Here is a 22412-nt window from a genome sequence, read left to right as displayed (position 1 = left end):
ACCTACAATGAAGAAGTTAGGTTAGGTCAACTTGTGAAATCTCCTCGTGATAAAGACTTTGTCCTTTCAGTGTCCCTCGAGACTCCAGCCGGACCCATACCCAGTTCTGCCCTAGCAGATTCCGGGTCAGCTGGAAACTTCATATCTTATGACCTTGTCTCCAAGTTAAAAATCCCCCTGGTACCCATATCTCCACATATCTCTGTTACAGCGATGGATGGCAGCAAGATTCCTGGCAGTGAGGTTCATTTCCGTACTCACCCTGTCCTTTTAAAAGTTGGTACTTCGCATCAAGAGTTAATAAAATTCCTTGTGATTCCCAAAGCATCCTATGACATCGTGCTGGGGCTTCCATGGCTCCGACTCCATAACCCCAGTATCAACTGGTCCACTTTACAGTTGGATCATTGGAGTTCATATTGTCATCAGCATTGTACTGTTCCGGCGCTGCCAACCGGTTCCACAAATGTCCCACTATTTCCTGGTCGGCCTGACACATACAGAGACTTTATAGATGTGCAGGCTGTTGATACCCTGCCACCACATCAGGAGTGGGATCGCTCCATCAATTTGCTCCCAAAGAAAACTCCTCCTAAAGGCCGTACCTACCCGGTATCTGTCCCTAAGAATCAGGCCATACCATCTTGTCATAGAAAGAATCTTCAAAAGAGATTCGTCCGACCTTCTAATCCTCCTGCTGGTATAGGTGTTTGCCCTGCGAAGAAAAAAGGTGGTCTCCGACCTTGTATGGATTCCAGAGACGTAGAATCCCATCGCTCTCCTGTAAAAGAGGTTCCACGTCAGCTCAGTCAGAACAAACCCTGTGATAAGTTTATGTACCGTTCTGGTACTCGAAGTGTTAAGACTGATGTCTTATCTCGCTCCATGGAGGAAGACTACCCCATTCCTGATCCCATTGCATTTGCTCCTACGCAAGCATCTCCTTCTTGTAAGACATTTGTGCCCCCTGAGCTCCGCCCAAGACAGTTGTCAGGGGTTCACAAATCTTTGTTCTCCGGGCATCCCGGTGCCCAAAACACCCTCGAGATTCAGCAACGCTCCGATGGGTGGCCACAGATCAGAGAAGACATCAAAGAATGTGTGGCATCTTGTCCAGAGTGTATACAGCATAAAATTCCTTTCCAGGGAGGTCCTATTCTCCACGACCATGTTTTTCGCCAGGAAGATGCCCCAATACATTCAGTTTCCAGCATTGATGGATGGTCCACCTGTTCCGAAGATGGAGACTGAGAAGGTCTGTGAAAAACTCACTTGGGAGTTCTTAGCTCTCCTACCAAATTCATTGGGGTGTTCGGAGTCCACCCCTAAAAGGGGGGGTACTGTCATGAACCTGACTTGGTTCACAGTTATTTCCTGAGGTTTCCATGCCTGTTTGTTTCCTAGCTGCTGCTGTTGCAGCTGCTCTGCATTTTCAGTGATTAGAACTCCAGTGAAGCTTCCTGAGTTCAGCACCAGTCACATGATCCCAGGTAACTCAAGGCATACTTCCTGGTTCTGTCTGCTGCTGCAAGCTGCAGACAATCAAGCAATCACCTGGAGGAGTATAAGCCAGCTTCCCAGAGTCCTCCTTGCCTTGAACAACTGTTTTACCTGTTCCAGAGTTCTCCTGTGTTCAGAGGAAGTTCCCAAGGCTCTAGGATATCCAGGTTTACCTGTGTCCTAGTCTCCAGCGTTTCTCCAGCTATTGTTATTGTTTTACCTGGTTCATTCCATCTCCAGAAGACTCCTGCGATACCATCCCTGCAGTCGAGTATCAGGTGTTTTGCCGAGCACCTCTCTGGCTCTTAAGCCAGCTATCACCATCAGAGACTTACACCTTCTTGTCCTGATCTGTCGACTGATACTGTCTACACCACAGTCGATACTCAGCTTCTGTCGTCCTCCATTGACTAACAACATCCGTGTCATCCCGGACATCCATCAGTAGCTGCTTCTAAGTATTGTCGCAGGATCATCTGTTGTCAACATCCCGTGTCAACTGTTTACCACAAGTGCCCCCAGAGACTTTGTTATTCTCTCCTGGTCATCGACATCGTATACCAACGACTCCCAGGTCGTCACCTCTGGCTTCCAGGCCATCCTGCAGCTCCCAGGCTGCCAACTGTCATCACCGGCTCTCAAGCCGTCTCAAAAGACATTCTCTCATACCTCCTGTGTCCTCACTCCCAGCCTGCATCCAGAGGACCAGGGCAGGGGGCCGCGACCTGCCTGTCAGACGCAGCTAAGCCCAAAGTTCCTTGCGGGACTCCCTGGTGAACACCGCTGGCAGGTTAGACTCCGCGCCCCTGTTCCTGGTCTCCGCCAACACTCTGGTTCGCTGTGCTCCTGTTCCTTGGTGCATGTCAATCGTCAAACCCCCTGTATTCCGCTACACAACGCCCTCCACTGGTCCACCACGGTCACAGCCGGGAACACAACAAACCTCCGAGTTGCTGACAGATTATTTGTTCGGATTGGTTCTCATAGTCTCCTTGTTTGGAACAATTCCGGCGTATCCTTCTTAGCTGTCCACCCGGGATATTTTGTTTCCATTTCCTGTGGTGGTTACTTGTGGCCCCTAGGTAGCCATTACAGTCAGTTGGTTTTATGTATGTTTTAGTTTCAATCTTACCGTTTTCCACAAAGAGATTCAGATCTAAAAAATTCACATTTGTGCTGCTGATGGTGCTTGTGAATTCCAGGTTAATCTGGTTGCCATTGATGATTTCTATAAACTTTTTTAGGTCAGCTTCCTCTCCATTCCATATAATTATGACGCAGTCAATGTACCTAGCCCATAGGAGTAGATTACTTCCATACGTGTTGTTGTTCCATATGGTTTCTATTTCCCAATACGCTAAGAAGAGGTTTGCATATGATGGGGCAAATTTGGTCCCAATCGCTGTTCCTTGGCATGGGGGGTAAAAGGTGTCTCCATACCAGAAGTAGTTATGGTTGAGGATGAAATGGATTGATTCGATAATGAACTCGATCTGTTCTGTGTTCATCTCCGAGTCCTCTTCCAACCTTTTTCTCACGTGCTTGCATCATCCTCATGTTTGATGCATGTGTATAGCGCCTTGATATCACAGGTAGCTAGCAGGTATGTTTCTTCCCATTGTACATCCTTAAGCATATTTAGTACCTGAGATGTGTCTTTGATGTAACCCTTCTGTTGTTTTACAATTGGTTGTAGGAACTTGTCGATGTAGCTTAATAGATTTGACGTAGTGGATCCGATACCTGCAACTATGGGACGTCCTGGTGGTTGGTTTATATCTTTGTGCACCTTCGGCATGTGGTAAAATACCGGTATGATGGGGTTCGATGGTAGAAGATGGCCATATTCTTGTTGATTTAGTATTCCTTTTTCCTGTCCTTTTCTTCGTAGTTTCTCCAATTCTTTTTTTATAGGAGTTCATGGGGTTCAGTCTTAGTTATTGGTCCGGTATGTGGTGTTATCTTTCAGTTGTCTTAATGCTTCTGCTTCGTATGTCTCTCTGTCCATCACCACTATACCCCCCCCCCCTTTATCTGACGGTTTTATTATGGAGTAATTTTTCCTTAATGACTCCATGGCCTCCTTTTCCTGTTTCGTTATGTTCCAATCTGTATTTTTGATTTTCTCTGGAATTTTTTCAAGGTCTTTCTCCACCAATTTCTCGAAGGTTTTCATGAAAGGTCCCTTGAGGTGTCTTGGGAAGAACACTGACTTACTTTTCAGATCCGTGTGTACGAATTTATTCTCAGGATTTTTATCTGGGTTTTCCTCAGGACTTTTTCCTTTGCCTCTACCGGTATCTATTTCTTCCCCTTCTTTGTCCTTCCTTCTAAAGTGTTTCTTCAGAGTTAACTTACGAACAAACTTATACAGATCTATGAATGTATTGAACTTTTTAACTTATTTGTTGGGGCAAATTTTAAGCCCTTCTCAAGCACTGCGTATTCAGATGGTGTCAATTGATATTTGCTTAGGTTGAAGATGCCCTTGTGTGTCTCTTTTTCGTCTCTCTTCTTTCCTTGTTGTAGTGATTTTTTCTCTTCCCTTTTGGTCTTTCTTCCTCCTCGCTGTCCTTGCTTGTGGAGATGCTTCTTTTTCTCCTCTGTCCCTTTCTGTTGTATGATGGATGTGGGGTTTTTGGGATCGCCCCTTGTCTGTGGTTGGGTGCCTGATCCCCATAGACCTGGTCTAAAAAATGATCCAGGTATTCTTCGGCTGGATCTTCCTCGATTTCAGAGTCCAATATTCTACATGCAGTATCTTGTAACTGTATACTATTCATCAAGGTGTGTGCTGAAGTATTGTACTCTTCTTTTTCTTGATCTTTCACTCATCGGTTAAAGATGTCAATCAGGATTCTTTCCTTTGAGTACCCTTCCCTTTTTCTTTCTTTGTGGGTATCAGGTGGGTTCCTTGTTCCTCTTTTTTCCCAGGTGTCAGGGGAATGTCTGCGTTTCCTTCTCTGTGGGTATGGGTATAACTCTGTGGGTATAACACTTCCGCCCACCATCTGCATCCCATATGACAACCAGCGCCGTTTAGCGCAATCCATCCATGATGTCATACAACACCATCTGTACCCATGTGAGCCAGCCACTTCTGCCAACCATGGCGGCCGGGACGGGACCCGTCGGCATGACACGCAGAAGCCCCGATCACCCCACTGTGGGATGATATTATCCTTAAGAGCTACACACAGATACTACTGTTTTTTATAAACACAATGTCCATGTGCGATCTGTCTATCGCACAGATTGGTACTTAGACATATACTCGGGACAATACTTCCGGGATCATGTGACAAGTCACGGTCACATGACAGACCCCTGTTTTTTTTCTGAAACTGTTTTATATGTTTTTTATGCTGATTATGTATAATAATACTCTGCTTTACAGCCCCCCTGTGCATACCTACCACTGGCATCATGTTAAGCTTTTTATGATCTGTTTTATTGTGTATTTAACATGAACAATTCATTGGGTCTCCACACCTGCAATTACTGGTATAATCAATCCAGGGTAAATATGGAGGGTATACTTAAGGAGAAAAGAAATGGTAGTCCACAGAGAGTGGGCAGCCATTCGCAGACAAGGATTCCTTTTTGGAGGCACACTTTTAATTTGTTAGGGATGGTGTACAATGAATAAGTTAAAACTTAACTTTTAATTCCATTTAAAAGCAAATTTAAAGAAAAATTAGCCATAAAGAGTTAAATAGCAATTTAAATATTTAGCATATTTTCTTGTGAGCAAGAAATGGCCACTGATATATGTTCATGTAATGGTATCCAAAATAGTGGCAGTTGGTGGTGTTATTTTAAATAGACATATAGCATAAATTATGCAAATATGATTTTTAAAAACCTATGATAGGATAGCTGATGACAAATCCAGAGTATGTGACTTATCTGTATGTATTTGAAAGTATATTTTTAGTTAAATTTGAGAATATAATACTCGGTAGTTAGCCGTATGTTATAAGAAACATCTTAGTATGGTAACTAGCGCAGGTATCCTTTAAAAAGATGGAAAAGGCAAGGAAAAAAAAGGTAGTACAGTGAGTTAGAGTCTACTCTTTCTGCTGCCCGCCTTCTTCAAAAAAATGAGCAGAAGGGGGGTGAGAGAAGAGTTAGATACACTGATAGAAAAATAGCCAGTGAGAAGAGGACACTTCTGTAAGTGGTGTTAGGTCAACCCTGATGCTGAAGCATTGCAGGGCTGAAATTCGCCACCAGAAAGTCTCTCTCTACACGGAAAGTAGAGAAATAGAGAAGAGGGGGGGGGGGGGGGGGGGAGAAGGGAAGGGTGAGAGTTAAGGTAATATAGAAGAGGCAAAAGGTAATATTTCTGACACAGGCTGATGGATCAGCAAGAATAAATGTTTATACTATTAATGTCTGGTAGCAGATTTATAAAAGTGTGTGCTCAGAGTGAAGATATTGAATTCAGTCTATTGTAGCCTATTAACATGGCAATTGGTTGAAAAATCTTTACATGCAACTGAGCAAAAGGACACAGACAAAAAAATTGGTACTTCTTTACTTTCACGGCGCCAGCATGGCGCCGCGCGTACTTCCGGGTTACGCTCGCCACAAACTAAGTAAAATAAACGAAGTTAACGCCATGCCAACATGGATAGTTCATACCTCCACTATCCATGTTGGCATGGAGTTGATTTTAAATAGCGTGGCGAGCGTAGCGAGCCACCGAGCCCGCAGCGTGGGCGAGCGAAGCGAGCCCCGCAAGGGGACTCTGACGCGCGGCGCCATGCTGGCGCCGTGAAAGTAAAGAAGTGCCAAAAAATTTGTATAAAATTATACACAGGTATTCATGTATCAATAATCTATCAATGGTGTTCAGCAGCCTTTTAACCTTTAATATGTGGCTGTAATAAGGTTGTGACTGAATGTTGATAAATCAACAATTTAAAGATGTTGATACCGTTACTTTCTGGCAGTAAATTTATAACAAAGTGTGTTCTTGGTAGAGGTGTTGAATTAAGTCTATTATTGGTCATTAATATGACAAGTTTGACTGTAGGAAAAATAACCTATGTCGCCACTGCACAGAAATCCTCAGAGAGGAAAAACAAATGCATGTATGTGCACACAGCATGGGCACCGACAATGGTTTAGTGACAGCAATCAATCTGACAATGCACACCACGAATGTATAACATGAACTGGATCAATAGTCACAGATGGCCACAGAAGCACAGTAGATTAAATGCCAATCAGCGGTGATAACCAACAAATTTGTTTAGAGATGCACCAAAATTATATCTGCTGCTGAAAGTGACATTACTGTATGTAGAAAAATAGTATATATGTTACCTTGTACCCAGAGGAAGAAGGTAGGGAAAGGAGCGGAGCAGAAGGCAGTGCTGGGTGCCGGGATCAGTCACCAAGGTCCCGTCTTCAAGGAGCGGACGGGAGATGTAAGTGATGAGGCCGGCGTGCTGCTGGAGAAATGTAGCTAGGAGAAAGGTGCAGGGACGAGCGCTGTGAGCGGTGTTAGGTCTGACCTGATGCCTAGGCAGAGCAGGACAGAGATGCGCCGCCAGCGTGTCACAAGCGCCCAGAGAAGGAAGCAGGGAGCGAGGAGGATACCTGCGGCGGCTGGGGGTGACTGGAACTGTGTCACGGCTGGCAGTTCCCCATAGACTGAGGGGGCTGCTAGCGCTTATGCAGCGTCAATCAGAACGCGTTTCACCACGTGGGCTTGATCACCTGAAGCCTAACGTGGTGAGTGCGATGTCAGGTATTTATGTGCAATTGATTGCATATTGGTTAACCTTAAATTTATCACTATTCAGCAGCCAACTATTTATTACACCAGATAATTTGATATTGCTTAAAAACTCTCCCTTTTTTACCTCATAAAATACGGTGATATAAAAAACATATATATATTAATTTAATTTCTTTAATAAAAATATATACTAATTTAAGTTCTTTAATAAAAATATTTTCAATATTGTTCTTCTAAGGCGTTAATTATAATATTTTTTGGTGTGTCCCCATTCATTGTTTAAAACCATTTTTTGGTAATTATCTCACTTTTGTGTCTGTTCATTAAATTCATCATCCTTCCCTCTCCACTCATTACAATGTATTCAGTTATCCCCTGTGATTAGCTCTCGTTCTCTGCACGTTGTAAAATTTACCGCTAATACGCTCTGCTCATTCTAGCTGGCAACAGCTAAGTCAGCCAATCAATCTCAGCTGCAACCAATATGCAATCAATTGCACATAAATACCTGACATCGCGCTCACCACGTTAGGCTTCAGGTGATCAAGCCCACGTGGTGAAACGCGTTCTGATTGATGCTGCATAGGCGCTAGCAGCCCCCTCAGTCTATGGGAAACTGCCAGCCGTGACACAGTTCCAGTCACCCCCAGCCCCGCAGGTATCCTCCTCGCTCCCTGCTTCCTTCTCCGGGCGCTTGTGACACGCTGGCGGCACATCTCTGTCCTGCTCTGCCTAGGCATCAGGTCAGACCTAACACCGCTCACAGCGCTCGTCCCTGCACCTTTCTCCTAGCTACATATGAACCAAATAAGAATGAAGAAATCTGCTCCCCCAACCTAGAGGTATTGTCTCTGCAGGCAAATGGAACAGGAAGCCTATCCACTGCAACAGAAGATAATGCCGATCAAAACCGAATAGATATAGGCAGAAAGATGAACATAGCTAGCAGCAGGAGAAGCACAAACACAACTTTAAGAGCTATGTGTGCAAATGCTAGGAGCTTAGGAAATAAAATCCCAGAACTAATTGCAATAATGACAAGGGATGAACTGGATATTGTGGCTATTACAGAGACATGGTGCAATGAAAATCATGACTGGGACATAGCTATACCAGGATATACTTTATTTAGGAAGGACAGCTATAAATCTGCTACCAGACATTAATAGTATAAACATTTATTCTTGCTGATCCATCAGCCTGTGTCAGAAATATTACCTTTTCCTCTTCTATATTACCTTAACTCTCACCCTTCCCTTCTTCCCCCGCCCCCCCCCCCCCCCCTCCCTCTTCTCTATTTCTCTACTTTCCGTGTAGAGAGAGACTTTCTGGTGGCGAATTTCAGCCCTGCAATGCTTCAGCATCAGGGTTGACCTAACACCACATACAGAAGTGTCCTCTTCTCACTGGCTATTTTTCTATCAGTGTATCTAACTCTTCTCTCACCCCCCTCCGCTCATTTTTTTGAAGAAGGCGGGCAGCAGAAAGAGTAGACTCTAACTCACTGTACTACCTTTTTTTTCCTTGCCTTTTCCATCTTTTTAAAGGATACCTGCGCTAGTTACCATACTAAGATGTTTCTTATAACATACGGCTAACTACCATTTAGGGGCATACTATATGTGACTCTTTGTATTATATTCTCAAATTTAACTAAAAATATACTTTCAAATACATACAGATAAGTCACATACTCTGGATTTGTCATCAGCTATCCTATCATAGGTTTTTAAAAATCATATTTGCATAATTTATGCTATATGTCTATTTAAAATAACACCACCAACTGCCACTATTTTGGATACCATTACATGAACATATATCAGTGGCCATTTCTTGCTCACAAGAAAATATGCTTAATATTTAAATTGCTATTTAACTCTTTATGGCTAATTTTGCTTTATATGAATTAATAGAGTTATCACTATTTTATACTAAATGGAATTAAAAGTTAAGTTTTAACTTATTCATTGTACACCATCCCTAACAAATTAAAAGTGTGCCTCCAAAAAGGAATCCTTGTCTGCGAATGGCTGCCCACTATCTGTGGACTACCATTTCTCTTCTCGTTAAGTATACTAGTACTTGATTCCTCGAGGCACCTCCAACGGTATAACTGTTGTATGTCATCAAATACATAGATTTTCTAGTTGGTTCTTTAACTATTTGTGACTCTCTTATTGTCCTGTGCACGATACTACTCCTACTTATCTCTATATATGGAGGTTCCCTAGAGACTCTCCATACTCCAGCTCCTGATGAAGACGTGAGATCACATTGAAACGCGTTGAGAACTTTCTCCACAAGACTCCTTCCTGCGATTTTGCACAATACCAATCTGCAACTGACTTTGCACTTTATTCCAGACCAGTTTACTCATTACCAGGACTATGAATATTCAGCAGCTTCAGCAGTGTCATGCTGGGTATACTGATACCAAAAGGACTGCCTACAATCACTATGCTATGAACACCTGGACTCACTGGGCATTCATCCGGGACTTCATCCAAACTAATACAGCCATTTCATTAGGAGACCCCAATTACCTCTCCGTCTCCAACTGGTAACTATCATGTGCTGGCAATTACCTCTCCGTCTCCAACTGGTAAATATCATCTGCTGGCAATTACCTCTCCGTCTCCAACTGGTAACTATCATGTGCTGGCAATTACCTCTCCGTCTCCAACTGGTAACTATCATGTGCTGGCAATTACCTCTCCGTCTTCAACTGGTAACTATCATGTGCTGGCAATTACCTCTCCGTCTCCAACTGGTAACTATCATGTGCTGGCAATTACCTCTCCGTCTCCAACTGGTAACTATCATGTGCTGGCAATTACCTCTCCGTCTCCAACTGGTAACTATCATGTGCTGGCAATTACCTCTCCGTCTCCAACTGGTAACTATCATGTGCTGGCAATTACCTCTCCGTCTCCAACTGGTAACTATCATGTGCTGGCAATTACCTCTCCGTCTCCAACTGGTAACTATCATGTGCTGGCAATTACCTCTCCATCTCCAACTGGTAACTATCATGTGCTGGCAATTACCTCTCCGTCTCCAACTGGCAACTATCATGTGCTGGCAATTACCTCTCCGTCTCCAACTGGCAACTATCATGTGCTGGCAATTACATCTCCGTCTCCAACTGGTAACTATCATGTGCTGGCAATTACCTCTCCGTCTCCAACTGGTAACTATCATGTGCTGGCAATTACCTCTCCGTCTCCAACTGGTAACTATCATGTGCTGGCAATTACCTCTCCGTCTCCAACTGGTAACTATCATGTGCTGGCAATTACCTCTCTGTCTCCAACTGGTAACTATCATGTGCTGGCAATTACCTCTCCGTCTCCAACTGGTAACTATCATGTGCTGGCAATTACCTCTCCGTCTCCAACTGGTAACTATCATGTGCTGGCAATTACCTCTCCGTCTCCAACTGGTAACTATCATGTGCTGGCAATTACCTCCCTGTCTCCAACTGGGAACTATCATGTGCTGGCAATTACCTCTCCGTCTCCAACTGGTAACTATCATGTGCTGACAATTACCTCCCTGTCTCCAACTGGGAACTACTGTATCATGTGCTGGCAATTACCTCTCCGTCACCAACTGGTAACTATCATGTGCTGGCAATTACCTCTCCGTCTCCAACTGGTAACTATCATGTGCTGGCAATTACCTCTCCGTCTCCAACTGGTCACTATCATGTGCTGGCAATTACCTCTCCGTCTCCAACTGGTCACTATCATGTGCTGGCAATTACCTCTCCGTCTCCAACTGGTCACTATCATGTGCTGGCAATTACCTCTCCGTCACCAACTGGTCACTATCATGTGCTGGCAATTACCTCTTCGTCTCCAACTGGTCACTATCATGTGCTGGCAATTACCTCTCCGTCTCCAACTGGTAACTATCATGTGCTGGCAATTACCTCCCTGTCTCCAACTGGGAACTACTGTATCATGTGCTGGCAATTACCTCTCCGTCACCAACTGGTAACTATCATGTGCTGGCAATTACCTCTCCGTCTCCAACTGGTAACTATCATGTGCTGGCAATTACCTCTCCGTCTCCAACTGGTAACTATCATGTGCTGGCAATTACCTCTCCGTCTCCAACTAGTAACTATCATGTGCTGGCAATTACCTCTCCGTCTCCAACTGGTAACTATCATGTGCTGGCAATTACCTCTCCGTCACCAACTGGTAACTATCATGTGCTGGCAATTACCTCTCCGTCTCCAACTGGTAACTATCATGTGCTGGCAATTACCTCTCCGTCTCCAACTGGTAACTATCATGTGCTGGCAATTACCTCTCCGTCTCCAACTGGTCACTATCATGTGCTGGCAATTACCTCTCCGTCTCCAACTGGTCACTATCATGTGCTGGCAATTACCTCTCCGTCTCCAACTGGTCACTATCATGTGCTGGCAATTACCTCTCCGTCACCAACTGGTCACTATCATGTGCTGGCAATTACCTCTTCGTCTCCAACTGGTCACTATCATGTGCTGGCAATTACCTCTCCGTCTCCAACTAGTAACTATCATGTGCCAGCAATTACCTCTCCGTCTCCAACTAGTAACTATCATGTGCCGGCAATTACCTCTCCGTCTCCAACTGGTAACTATCATGTGCCGGCAATTACCTCTCCGTCTCCAACTGGCAACTATCATGTGCTGGCAATTACCTCTCCGTCTCCAACTGGTAACTATCATGTGCTGGCAATTACCTCTCCGTCTCCAACTGGTAACTATCATGTGCTGGCAATTACCTCCCTGTCTCCAACTGGGAACTATCATGTGCTGGCAATTACCTCTCCGTCTCCAACTGGTAACTATCATGTGCTGGCAATTACCTCTCCGTCTCCAACTGGGAACTATCATGTGCTGGCAATTACCTCTCCGCCACCAACTGGTAACTATCATGTGCTGGCAATTACCTCTCCGTCTCCAACTGGTAACTATCATGTGCTGGCAATTACCTCTCCGTCTCCAACTGGTAACTATCATGTGCTGGCAATTACCTCTCAGTCTCCAACTGGTAACTATCATGTGCTGGCAATTACCTCTCCGTCTCCAACTGGTAACTATCATGTGCTGGCAATTACCTCTCCGTCTCCAACTGGTAACTATCATGTGCTGGTGCAGTGAATTATAATAGATTGTTCATCTTGTGGAGCCAACTAGGGAAGCCAATCCCGGGGCATTTTTTCAATCCCGGGATTCGGGATTGAAAAATGCTCAATCCCGGGATTCCCGGGATCCCGGGATTGGCTTCCCTAATTTAAAAAAAAACGCCCCGGCCACCCTGCACATTCACAGAACTTACATTTGCGGGTGCTGGGTGGGTGGGCAAAAGTTCAGATATTGCTGGGAGCCGGGTGGGCTGCAGGTATGTCCGCTGGGCGGGTGGGCAGCTTCAGCTGGGCAGGTGGGCAGCAGTTTGGGCGGTCGCGTAGCTTGGCGGGTGGGCGGGCGTGTGCTGATAAGCCGGGTTGCTGGGTGTGTGGGCAGCTCCGCTGTGTGGCCTGCGCAGCGTGACAGCTGACCTCATCACGCTGCGCAGGCCGCACGCCGGGTATGGAAGAAGCCGGGCAGCGTCTGAGCGGATTGGAATCTCCAATCCCGGGATTGAAATCCCGGCATTTTGGGTGCCAAATCCCGGGATCCCGCCGATCCTGATCCCGGGATTGGCCACCCTAGAGCCAACCCATTAGTGTGGGGATATAACAAATCTCTGAAATCTATGAATTGTTTTTTAACATTATAGTATTGTTTCTTTATGATTGTGAGAATTCTCATTCACTATGTGTTTTATTTTATGAATTAATAAATGTCATATAAATATTTTTAAACAAGTGGTAGTGTACATCTTTCAGTTTAAACCCTAGCACTGTACTTTTTTTTGGATTATTTTATATATTTGGGAGAATAACACACTCCCAGTACAGCAGCTTTGGCCGTGTCAGTGGTTCCCTTCTTACATATAACAGTATAAGGACTTCTAAGTATTTAGTGTTCATTGTAACACCCGCCATATTTGAAAACCCATGCAGTTCCTCTTCCCTGCTCATCCTACTTGGCGCTCACACTAATACTAGCATCTATATTGTGTATTACCACAGAAACTGGTGACTGTCACAGCACAGGAATTCTGGATTGGATTAACTGCTAAAGGAACCCATTACCAAGGGAAGATGTGGACAGGAATATGGGCCGACGGCAGCAATGTGTAAGTTCTTCTACAGCTGTGAGGTCACACTAATCACCCCAAATCCTGAGATCCCCATAACTCATGTTAGAGGTGGAACTGACATTGGTGCAGCAGGTGAGTCTTGTGCATGTGCAGGAGAGATGTCCCCGGGAACATGGCGGCTATGTGGAGTCCTGTGGGAGAGATGTCCCCAGGAACATGGCAGCTATGTGGAGTCCTGTGCATGTGCAGGAGTGATGTCCGCGGGAACATAGCAGCTATACGGATGGTGTAATATTTAGCATTACTGCCTCACAGCACTGAGGTCATGGTGTCATGAACCCCGGTTCTCGCACCGCTCGCATGCGCCCCTTACCGGCACGCTGGGGTAGTGTCCTCCGTAGATCAGCTGCCGGCACAGTCGGCAATCCCTGGCGTGATGTCTTCTGTTTCCAAGTCGCCCCTGTGTCACTGTGAGCTCCAGGTGTATTCCCTGATCAAGCTGCGGGTCACATGATCCAGGTAAGCTCCAACTTACTTCCTGGTCTGTGTGCTGCTGCTGCAGCTAATTCCATCACCTGCGTCTGATTCCCTAATCACCTGGAGGGATAAAAGCCTAGCTCACAGACTCCTCCTTGTCTTGAACAACTCGTCAGTTTACCTGTGAGTTCTCCAGCGTTAAGCTCCTGTCAAGACTCCCCACTTGCTCCAGAGATCCGGTTACCTGAGTCCGCTGTCACCTGTGATACTCTCAGCGTCCTGGTTATTCCACTCCTGCCAGAAGTCTCCACGTGTTCCATCTGCCGTGTGATCCTGTCTTCTAGTGCAGTCCAGGTTATCTGCTCAGCGTCCGGATATCAGTGGGTTCCGTGCCCGTCTCCCCTCGGCTCTCAGGCCGCTCCAGCGATCCCCAGTGATCTCCAGTATCGGCTCCCTAGCCGCTCCAGTGATCCTCAGTGTCTCCTGTGTCTCCCTGTGCTACCCTTGTGTCATCCCCGGCTTCCAGGCCGCATCTCTCATCTCTCAAGTACCCTCCGTGTTGCTGCATAGCATTCAGTGCCATCGATCACCATCGATGGTTTAAGTACCCCTCTAAAGACTCTTGTTATCCAAACCCTGCCAAAGCCACAGGGGAACCTGGGCAGAGGGTCGCGACCTGGTCGGCAGTTGCAGCGAAGTCCATATCCCCTTGCGGGGGTTCCTGGTGAATACCACTGTCGGCTTAGACCCCGCGCTTCTGCTTTAGGTCTCAGCCAATCCTCTGTGTCCCCGGCAGGTCATCTCCCTCCAGCCTCCGTGCATGAGCTCCAGCTACCTCAAGCCTCCTCGCTTCCAGTTCCCTGCGCCCTCCACTGGCGCACCCAGGTCAGTGCCGGGAACACAGACAGTCCAGGCCGTGACAGATTGTTCAAGACCGATGGACTCGGCACGCGACCATAGTGTGGGGCCAGCGGCTCTCCAAGATGTTACCTCGCGTATAGAAACACAAGAAGCGACGCAGCAGCAGGTGATTACATACCTCCAGGATGTGTCCACTCGTCTGGATTCCCTCCAGCAGTCTCTCCAGCCACCTCCGCCACCAGTATCTAATCAGCCTGCCACTCATGCCCCAGCATATATTCCTCGTCTTCAGCTGCCTACTCCTAATAAATATGATGGCAATCCCAAAAGTTGTAGAGGCTTTCTAAACCAATGTGACATCCAATTTGAACTTCTGCCGCAGAACTTTCTGACCGCCAGGACCAAGATAGCATATATTGTCTCCTTGCTGACTGGTTCTGCCCTAGATTGGATATCACCCCTCTGGGAAAGATCTGATCCAATTCTCACCGATTACGACAGATTCGTCTCTACCTTCCGACGGATATTCGATGAGCCAGGAAGACCTGCATCAGCCTCTACAGAAATTCACCGCCTTAAACAGGGCTCTCGTTCCATGGGCCAATTCGTGGTTCAATTTCAGACTCTTGCCTCCGAGCTCAAATGGAACAATGAGGCGTTAACAGCCGCCTTCTGGTTGGGCGTCTCAGAACGCATCAAAGATGAACTAGCCACCCGAGATCTCCCTGAGCAGCTTGAAGAATTAATATCCTTGTGGGTCAAAATAGACCTGCGCCTAAGAGAGCGAGGTTTAGAAAGATTAAAGAAAGTAGTTCCCCGAGTTCCGCCTCCGCCTCAGCACCGTCCTGCGACAACCGCTACAGAAGAACCTATGCAAATAGGTAGATCCAGGTTATCTACAGAGGAACGGTCCAGGAGGCAAAAAGGAAAATTATGTATTTACTGTGCCGCCCCCGGCCACTTCATTGGGTCCTGTCCCGAGCATCCGGGAAACGCCAAGCCCTAACCTGCAGTGGGGGAGTCAGGTTAGGTTGTTTCAGTAAAACTCCTCCCACCACTGACTTGATTCTACCTGTTGCCCTTGTGTCCCCTGTGGGTACCCTGCAAGTCTCTGCCCTGGCAGACTCCGGGGCTGCAGGGAACTTTATCTCAGCCGAGCTGGTAAAAAAGTGCAAAATTCCGATTCTGCCTCTTTCCCAACCTCACTACTTGACAGCGGTGGATGGAAGTAGGATTCCCGGAAGTGATATTGTGCATCGGACAGTTCCTGTCTCATTCCACGTAGGGGTACTTCATCAAGAATGTATGGACTTCCTGGTCATTCCTAAATCCTCTTATGACCTTGTGTTAGGGTTGCCATGGCTACAACTCCACAACCCCCGTATCGATTGGAGATCTCTCCAAATTGTGGAATGGAGCAAATATTGCCAGAAACATTGCTTGACCGAAGTAACTCCGGTTCGATCTTCTGCAGTTAAAAGCCTTCCGGGTCTTCCCTCAGTGTATCATGAATTCAGCGATGTTTTCAGTGAACAAGCCGCTGATGTGCTGCCTCCACACCGCCGATGGGATTGTCCCATCGATCTCCTCCCTGGAAAGTCCCCTCCTAAGGGGCGTACTTATCCTCTGTCAATCCCTGAGACCAAAGCGATGTCAGAGTATATTCAAGAAAATCTCCAGAAAGGTTTTATCCGGCCCTCTACCTCCCCTGCTGGTGCAGGATTCTTTTTTGTGAAAAAAAAAGATGGAGGGTTACGCCCATGCATAGATTATAGAGGTCTCAATGAGATAACCATCAAGAACAGTTATCCTCTTCCCTTGATCACTGAGTTATTTGATCGTATCAAAGGTGCAAAAATTTTTACCAAGCTTGACCTCAGAGGGGCGTACAACCTAATCAGAATTCGCAAAGGCGACGAATGGAAGACAGCCTTCAACACTAGAGATGGGCATTACGAGTATCTAGTGATGCCCTTCGGTCTCAGTAATGCACCTGCCGTCTTTCAAGAATTCGTCAATGAAATTTTCAGAGATGTCTTATATAAATATCTTGTTGTGTACCTCGACGATATTTTGATTTTTTCTTCAGATCTCCAGTCTCATCGTTCTCAAGTCAAAGAAGTGCTATCCCGTTTACGTGCTAATAAATTGTACGGTAAACTCTCTAAGTGCACGTTCGAAGTTCCCCAGATACCCTTCCTAGGGTATATTGTGTCTGGCTCAGAGTTACGAATGGATCCCGCAAAACTTGAAGCCATCAATAGTTGGTCCCAACCAACCACTCTCAAAGCAGTCCAACGTTTTATTGGCTTTGCCAACTACTACAGAAAATTTGTCAAAGGATTCTCTACCCTCATCTCTCCCATCACAGCTCTCACCCAAAAAGGTGCCAACCCAGCTGTCTGGTCCGAAGAAGCCTTGTCCGCATTCCACCTGCTAAAGCAAGCCTTCATATCTGCCCCCATCCTCCGGCAGCCAGATACAGACAAACCCTTCCTCTTGGAAGTCGATGCCTCGAATGTGGGTGTTGGAGCTGTGCTCTCCCAAGTTACAGACGATGGCAAACAGCACCCCTGTGGGTTTTTCTCTCGAAAATTCCTCCCTGCCGAGAAAAACTACTCCGTTGGCGATCAAGAGTTGTTGGCAATTAAACTTGCACTGGAAGAATGGCGATATCTGTTAGAAGGGGCCAAGTTTCCCGTGTCCATCTTCACAGATCACAAGAATTTACTGTACGTCCAGACTGCCCAGTGTTTAAATTCCCGTCAAGCTCGTTGGTCCTTATTTTTTTCACGATTCAGCTTTAAAATTTTCTACCATCCTGGGTCCCAGAATGCAAAAGCCGATGCACTATCCCGTTCTATGGAAGATGACACAGTGCTGCAAGAACAGCGTCCCATCATCAGTCCTACGGCTTTTGCCGCCACCCATGTGTCACCTGTGCCACCTCGAGGAAAGATGCTGGTTCTACCAGAGCTCCAGCCCAAAATCTTATCTTGGGCTCATGCCTCGCCCTTCTCCGGTCACCCAGGCGTTCACAAAACCCTGGAGATTCTTCGCCGGTCATATTGGTGGCCTCACATGAAAAAGGATGTCCAGGATTTCGTGGCCTCATGTCCTACTTGTGCCCAGCATAAAGTCCATCGTCAATCTCCTGCCGGTGCTCTCCTTCCGTTGCCCACTCCCATGCGTCCCTGGACGCACATTTCCATGGACTTTATTTCCGAGCTCCCAAAGTCTCAAGAATGTAATACCATCTGGGTGGTGGTAGACCGGTTCTCCAAAATGGCACATTTCATCCCGTTGACTGGTCTACCCTCTGCTCCCAAGCTCGCTCAGATCTTCATCCAACATATCTTTCGGATTCATGGACTCCCTGCTGATATTGTCTCCGATCGTGGAGTGCAATTTGTAGCCCGCTTTTGGAGAGCTCTCTGTTCTGCCCTGAAGGTAAAATTGAACTTTTCCACAGCGTACCACCCGCAGTCTAATGGGCAAACAGAGAGGGTTAACCAAGATCTGGAAGCATTCCTCCGCCTGTATGTCTCCTCGTCACAAGATAACTGGGTGAGTTCTCCAGTGTTAAGCTCCTGTCAAGACTCCCCACTTGCTCCAGAGATCCGGTTACCTGAGTCCGCTGTCACCTGTGATACTCTCAGCGTCCTGGTTATTCCACTCCTGCCAGAAGTCTCCACGTGTTCCATCTGCCGTGTGATCCTGTCTTCTAGTGCAGTCCAGGTTATCTGCTCAGCGTCCGGATATCAGTGGGTTCCGTGCCCGTCTCCCCTCGGCTCTCAGGCCGCTCCAGCGATCCCCAGTGATCTCCAGTATCGGCTCCCTAGCCGCTCCAGCGATCCCCAGTAATCTCCAGTATCGGCTCCCTAGCCGCTCCAGTGATCCTCAGTGTCTCCTGTGTCTCCCTGTGCTACCCTTGTGTCATCCCCGGCTTCCAGGCCGCATCTCTCATCTCTCAAGTACCCTCCGTGTTGCTGCATAGCATTCAGTGCCATCGATCACCATCGATGGTTTAAGTACCCCTCTAAAGACTCTTGTTATCCAAACCCTGCCAAAGCCACAGGGGAACCTGGGCAGAGGGTCTCGACCTGGTCGGCAGTTGCAGCGAAGTCCATATCCCCTTGCGGGGGTCCCTGGTGAATACCACTGTCGGCTTTAGGTCTCAGCCAATCCTCTGTGTCCCCGGCAGGTCATCTCCCTCCAGCCTCCGTGCATGAGCTCCAGCTACCTCAAGCCTCCTCGCTTCCAGTTCCCTGCACCCTCCACTGGCGCACCCAGGTCAGTGCCGGGAACACAGACAGTCCAGGCCGTGACACATGGGTTCTATTCCCATCATGGCTCTAACTGTGCGCAGTTTGTATATTCTCCCCATGCTTGCGTGGGTTTACTCTGGGTACTCCGGTTTCCTCCCACAATCCAAAAATATACTGGTAGGTCAATTGGCTTCCAACAAAAATGAACCCTAGATTGTCTGTGTGCGTGTACATGTGGTAGGGAATAAAGATTGTAAGCTCCACTGGGGCAGGGACTGATGTGAAAAGCGCTGCGGAATATGTGTGCGCTATATAAGAAACTGTTAATAGATAAATAAATAAATAAATATGGAGACATGTGAATGTGCAGGAGAGATGTGTCCGTGAACATGGCGGCTATGTGCAGTCCTGTGCATGAGCAGGAGAGATGTCTCCAGGAACATGGCGGCAGTGTGGAGTTCTGTGCCTGTGCAGGAGAGATTTGTCTGGGAACATGGCGGATATGTGGACTCCTGTGCATGAGCAAGAGAGATGTTTCCAGGAACATGGCGGCTATGTGGAGTCCTGTGCATGTGCAGGAGTGATGTCCCCGGGAACATAGCAGCCATATGGAGACATGTGAATGTGAAGGAGAGATGTGTCCATGAACATGGCGGCTATGTGCAGTCCTGTGCATGTGCAGGAGAGATGTCCCCGAGAACATGGCGGCTATGTGGAGTCCTGTGCATGTGCAGGAGAGATGTCCCTGGGAACATGGCAGCTATATGGAGTCCTGTGAATGTGCAGGAGAGATTTGTCTGGGAACATGGCGGCTATGTGGGGTCCTGTGCATGAGCAGGAGAGATGTCCCCGAGAACATGGCGGCTGTGTGGAGTCATGTGCATGAGCAGGACAGATGTCTCCAGGAACATAGCAGCTATGTGGAGTCCTGGGCATGTGCAGGAGAGATGTCCCCGAGAACATGGCGGCTGTGTGGAGTCATGTGCATGAGCAGGAAAGATGTCCCCGGGAACATGGCAGCTATATGGAGATGTGTGAATGTGCAGGAGAGATTTGTCTGGGAACATGGCAGCTGTGTGGAGTCCTTTGCATGAGCAGAACAGATGTCTCCAGGAACATGGTGGCTGTGTGCAGTCCCGTGCATGTGCAGGAGAGATGTCTCCAGGAACATGGCGGCTGTGTGGAGTCCTGTGCATGTGCAGGAGAGATTTGTCTGGGAACATGGCAGCTATATGGAGTCCTGTGCATGAGCAGGAGAGATGTCTCCAGGAACATGGCGGCTATGTGGAGTCCTGTGCATGTGCAGGACAGATGTCCCCAGGAACATGGCAGCTATGTGGAGTCCTGTGCTTGTGCAGGAGAAATGTCCCGGGGAACATGGCGGCTATGTGGAGTCCTGTGCATGTGCAGGAGAGATGTGCCCAGAAAGATGGTGGCTGTGTGGAGTCCTGTGCATGTACAGGAGAGATGTCTCCAGGAACATGGCAGCTGTGTGGAGTCCTGTGCATGTGCAGGAGAGATGTCCCTGGGAACATGGCGGCTGTGTGGAGTCCTGTGCATGTGCAGGAGAGATTTGTCTGGGAACATGGTGGCTATGTGGAGTCCTGTGCATGATCAGGAGAGATGTCCCCAGGAGCAACCACTGCTGCCATGTTCCCAGAGTCCTGTTCATGCAAAGGAGAGATGTCCCTGGGAACAAGGCAAACTTGCCATGTTCCCGGACGTGATTGAGATGTTTCCAGAAACAATTTCCCAGAGTCCTGCACATGTGCAGTAGAGCTATTCCCAGGAACAATTCACAACTGACATGTTCCTGTAGCCCTGCACATGGGCAGGAGTGATGTCCCTGGGAACAAGGCATAGCCACCATGTTCTCGGAGACCTGTATATATGCAGAAGAGATGTCTCCAGGAACAAGGTGCATTCACCAGGCTCTCAGAGTCCTGTGCAAAGCCATCAGCCAGATTCTACAGCCCTGCTGGAAATGAGGGGGCTCACACAGAGCCTGTAAGCAGCCTTCCCTCCTCCCTTGATCCCTCTCGTTCCCCTCTGAATATAGGCAGGCAATCAGGAGCAGGGGCATCCTTGCCTACTGTCTAGGCATGGCTGGGAGGCTCCAGAAAATCAGGTGGCTCTCCCAGTAAGCATGTCCTATCATCGCCACACCCCTGGGGGGTGCAGAGATGATGCCATTTATGGTGATTCACAGCATCATGGCCCGATATCACAATGTTGTGGACATGACTCCACTCTGCCCCTAACCTGCATCACTCCCCTAGGCCATGCCCTCAACATGACCTGCCATGCCCACTCATCACACCAAGCATATAGGTTAGTATAAGTAGGAGCAGTGGATATCTCTGATGGCGGCCTCACCTGTACATCCTGCAGGGAAAGAACCACGAATGCTGAATAAGCAATGAGAGAGCATAAACCCCTGATGGGTTCCCCAGGTTACGCTGGAAGGTCAGCTGACATGCAAATAGGATGGGCACAAGGCCTATCAGAGCAGTGGGAGGGTGCAGACAGGGAAGAAAAGGAATATGCTTACAGGAAGTCCTTCCTCTGTCTGGAAAAGCTGGTAAGGCACAAGCTGGATCTTATACTGTCTCTCTATCATTGCTAAATCTTTCTACAATCTTTCACCTTCTCTCTCCCTTTTCTGTCCCTCTCTTTCTATCTGTGCAAGCCAGTGTAACATAGAGACAGTTAGAGCCCAGTGTAGCACACAGACACAGTCAGAGCCCAGTGTAACACACAGACAGTCAGAGCCCAGTGTAACACACAGTCAGAGCCCAGTGTAACACACAGTCAGAGCCCAGTGTAACACACAGACAGACAGACAGAGCCCAGTGTAACACACAGACACAGTCAGAGCCCAGTGTAACACACAGACAGACAGAGCCCAGTGTAACACACAGACAGACAGAGCCCAGTGTAACACACAGACACAGTCAGAGCCCAGTGTAACACACAGACAGACAGAGCCCAGTGTAACACACAGACACAGTCAGAGCCCAGTGTAACACACAGACACAGTCAGAGCCCAGTGTAGCACAGACACAGTCAGAGCCCAGTGTAACACACAGACAGACAGAGCCCAGTGTAACACGCAGACAGACAGAGCCCAGTGTAGCACACAGTCACAGTCAGAGACCAGTGTAACACACAGACACAGTCAGAGCCCAGTGTAACACACAGACACAGTCAGAGCCCAGTGTAGCACAGACACAGTCAGAGCCCAGTGTAACACGCAGACAGACAGAGCCCAGTGTAGCACACAGACACAGTCAGAGCCCAGTGTAACACACAGACACAGTCAGAGCCCAGTGTAACACACAGACACAG

The 22412-nt window shown here is 47.5% G+C and overlaps 1 protein-coding gene across 1 annotated transcript in view; it reads left to right on the top strand.

Moving 5' to 3' along the window:
- Positions 1-22412, top strand: part of LOC146032726 (C-type lectin domain family 2 member B-like) — a 114898-nt gene that overhangs the window by 81426 nt on the left and 11060 nt on the right. Inside the window, exon 5 of the mRNA XM_083158510.1 lies at positions 13388-13494. Coding sequence (XP_083014636.1) covers positions 13388-13494 — 107 coding nt within the window. The remainder of the gene's footprint in view (positions 1-13387; positions 13495-22412) is intronic.

Source organism: Crinia signifera, chromosome 1 (genome assembly GCF_055691185.1).
Source record: "Crinia signifera chromosome 1, ASM5569118v1, whole genome shotgun sequence".
NCBI classification, from domain to species: Eukaryota; Metazoa; Chordata; class Amphibia; order Anura; family Myobatrachidae; genus Crinia; species Crinia signifera.
This window is presented reverse-complemented; position numbering and strand designations above follow the sequence as displayed.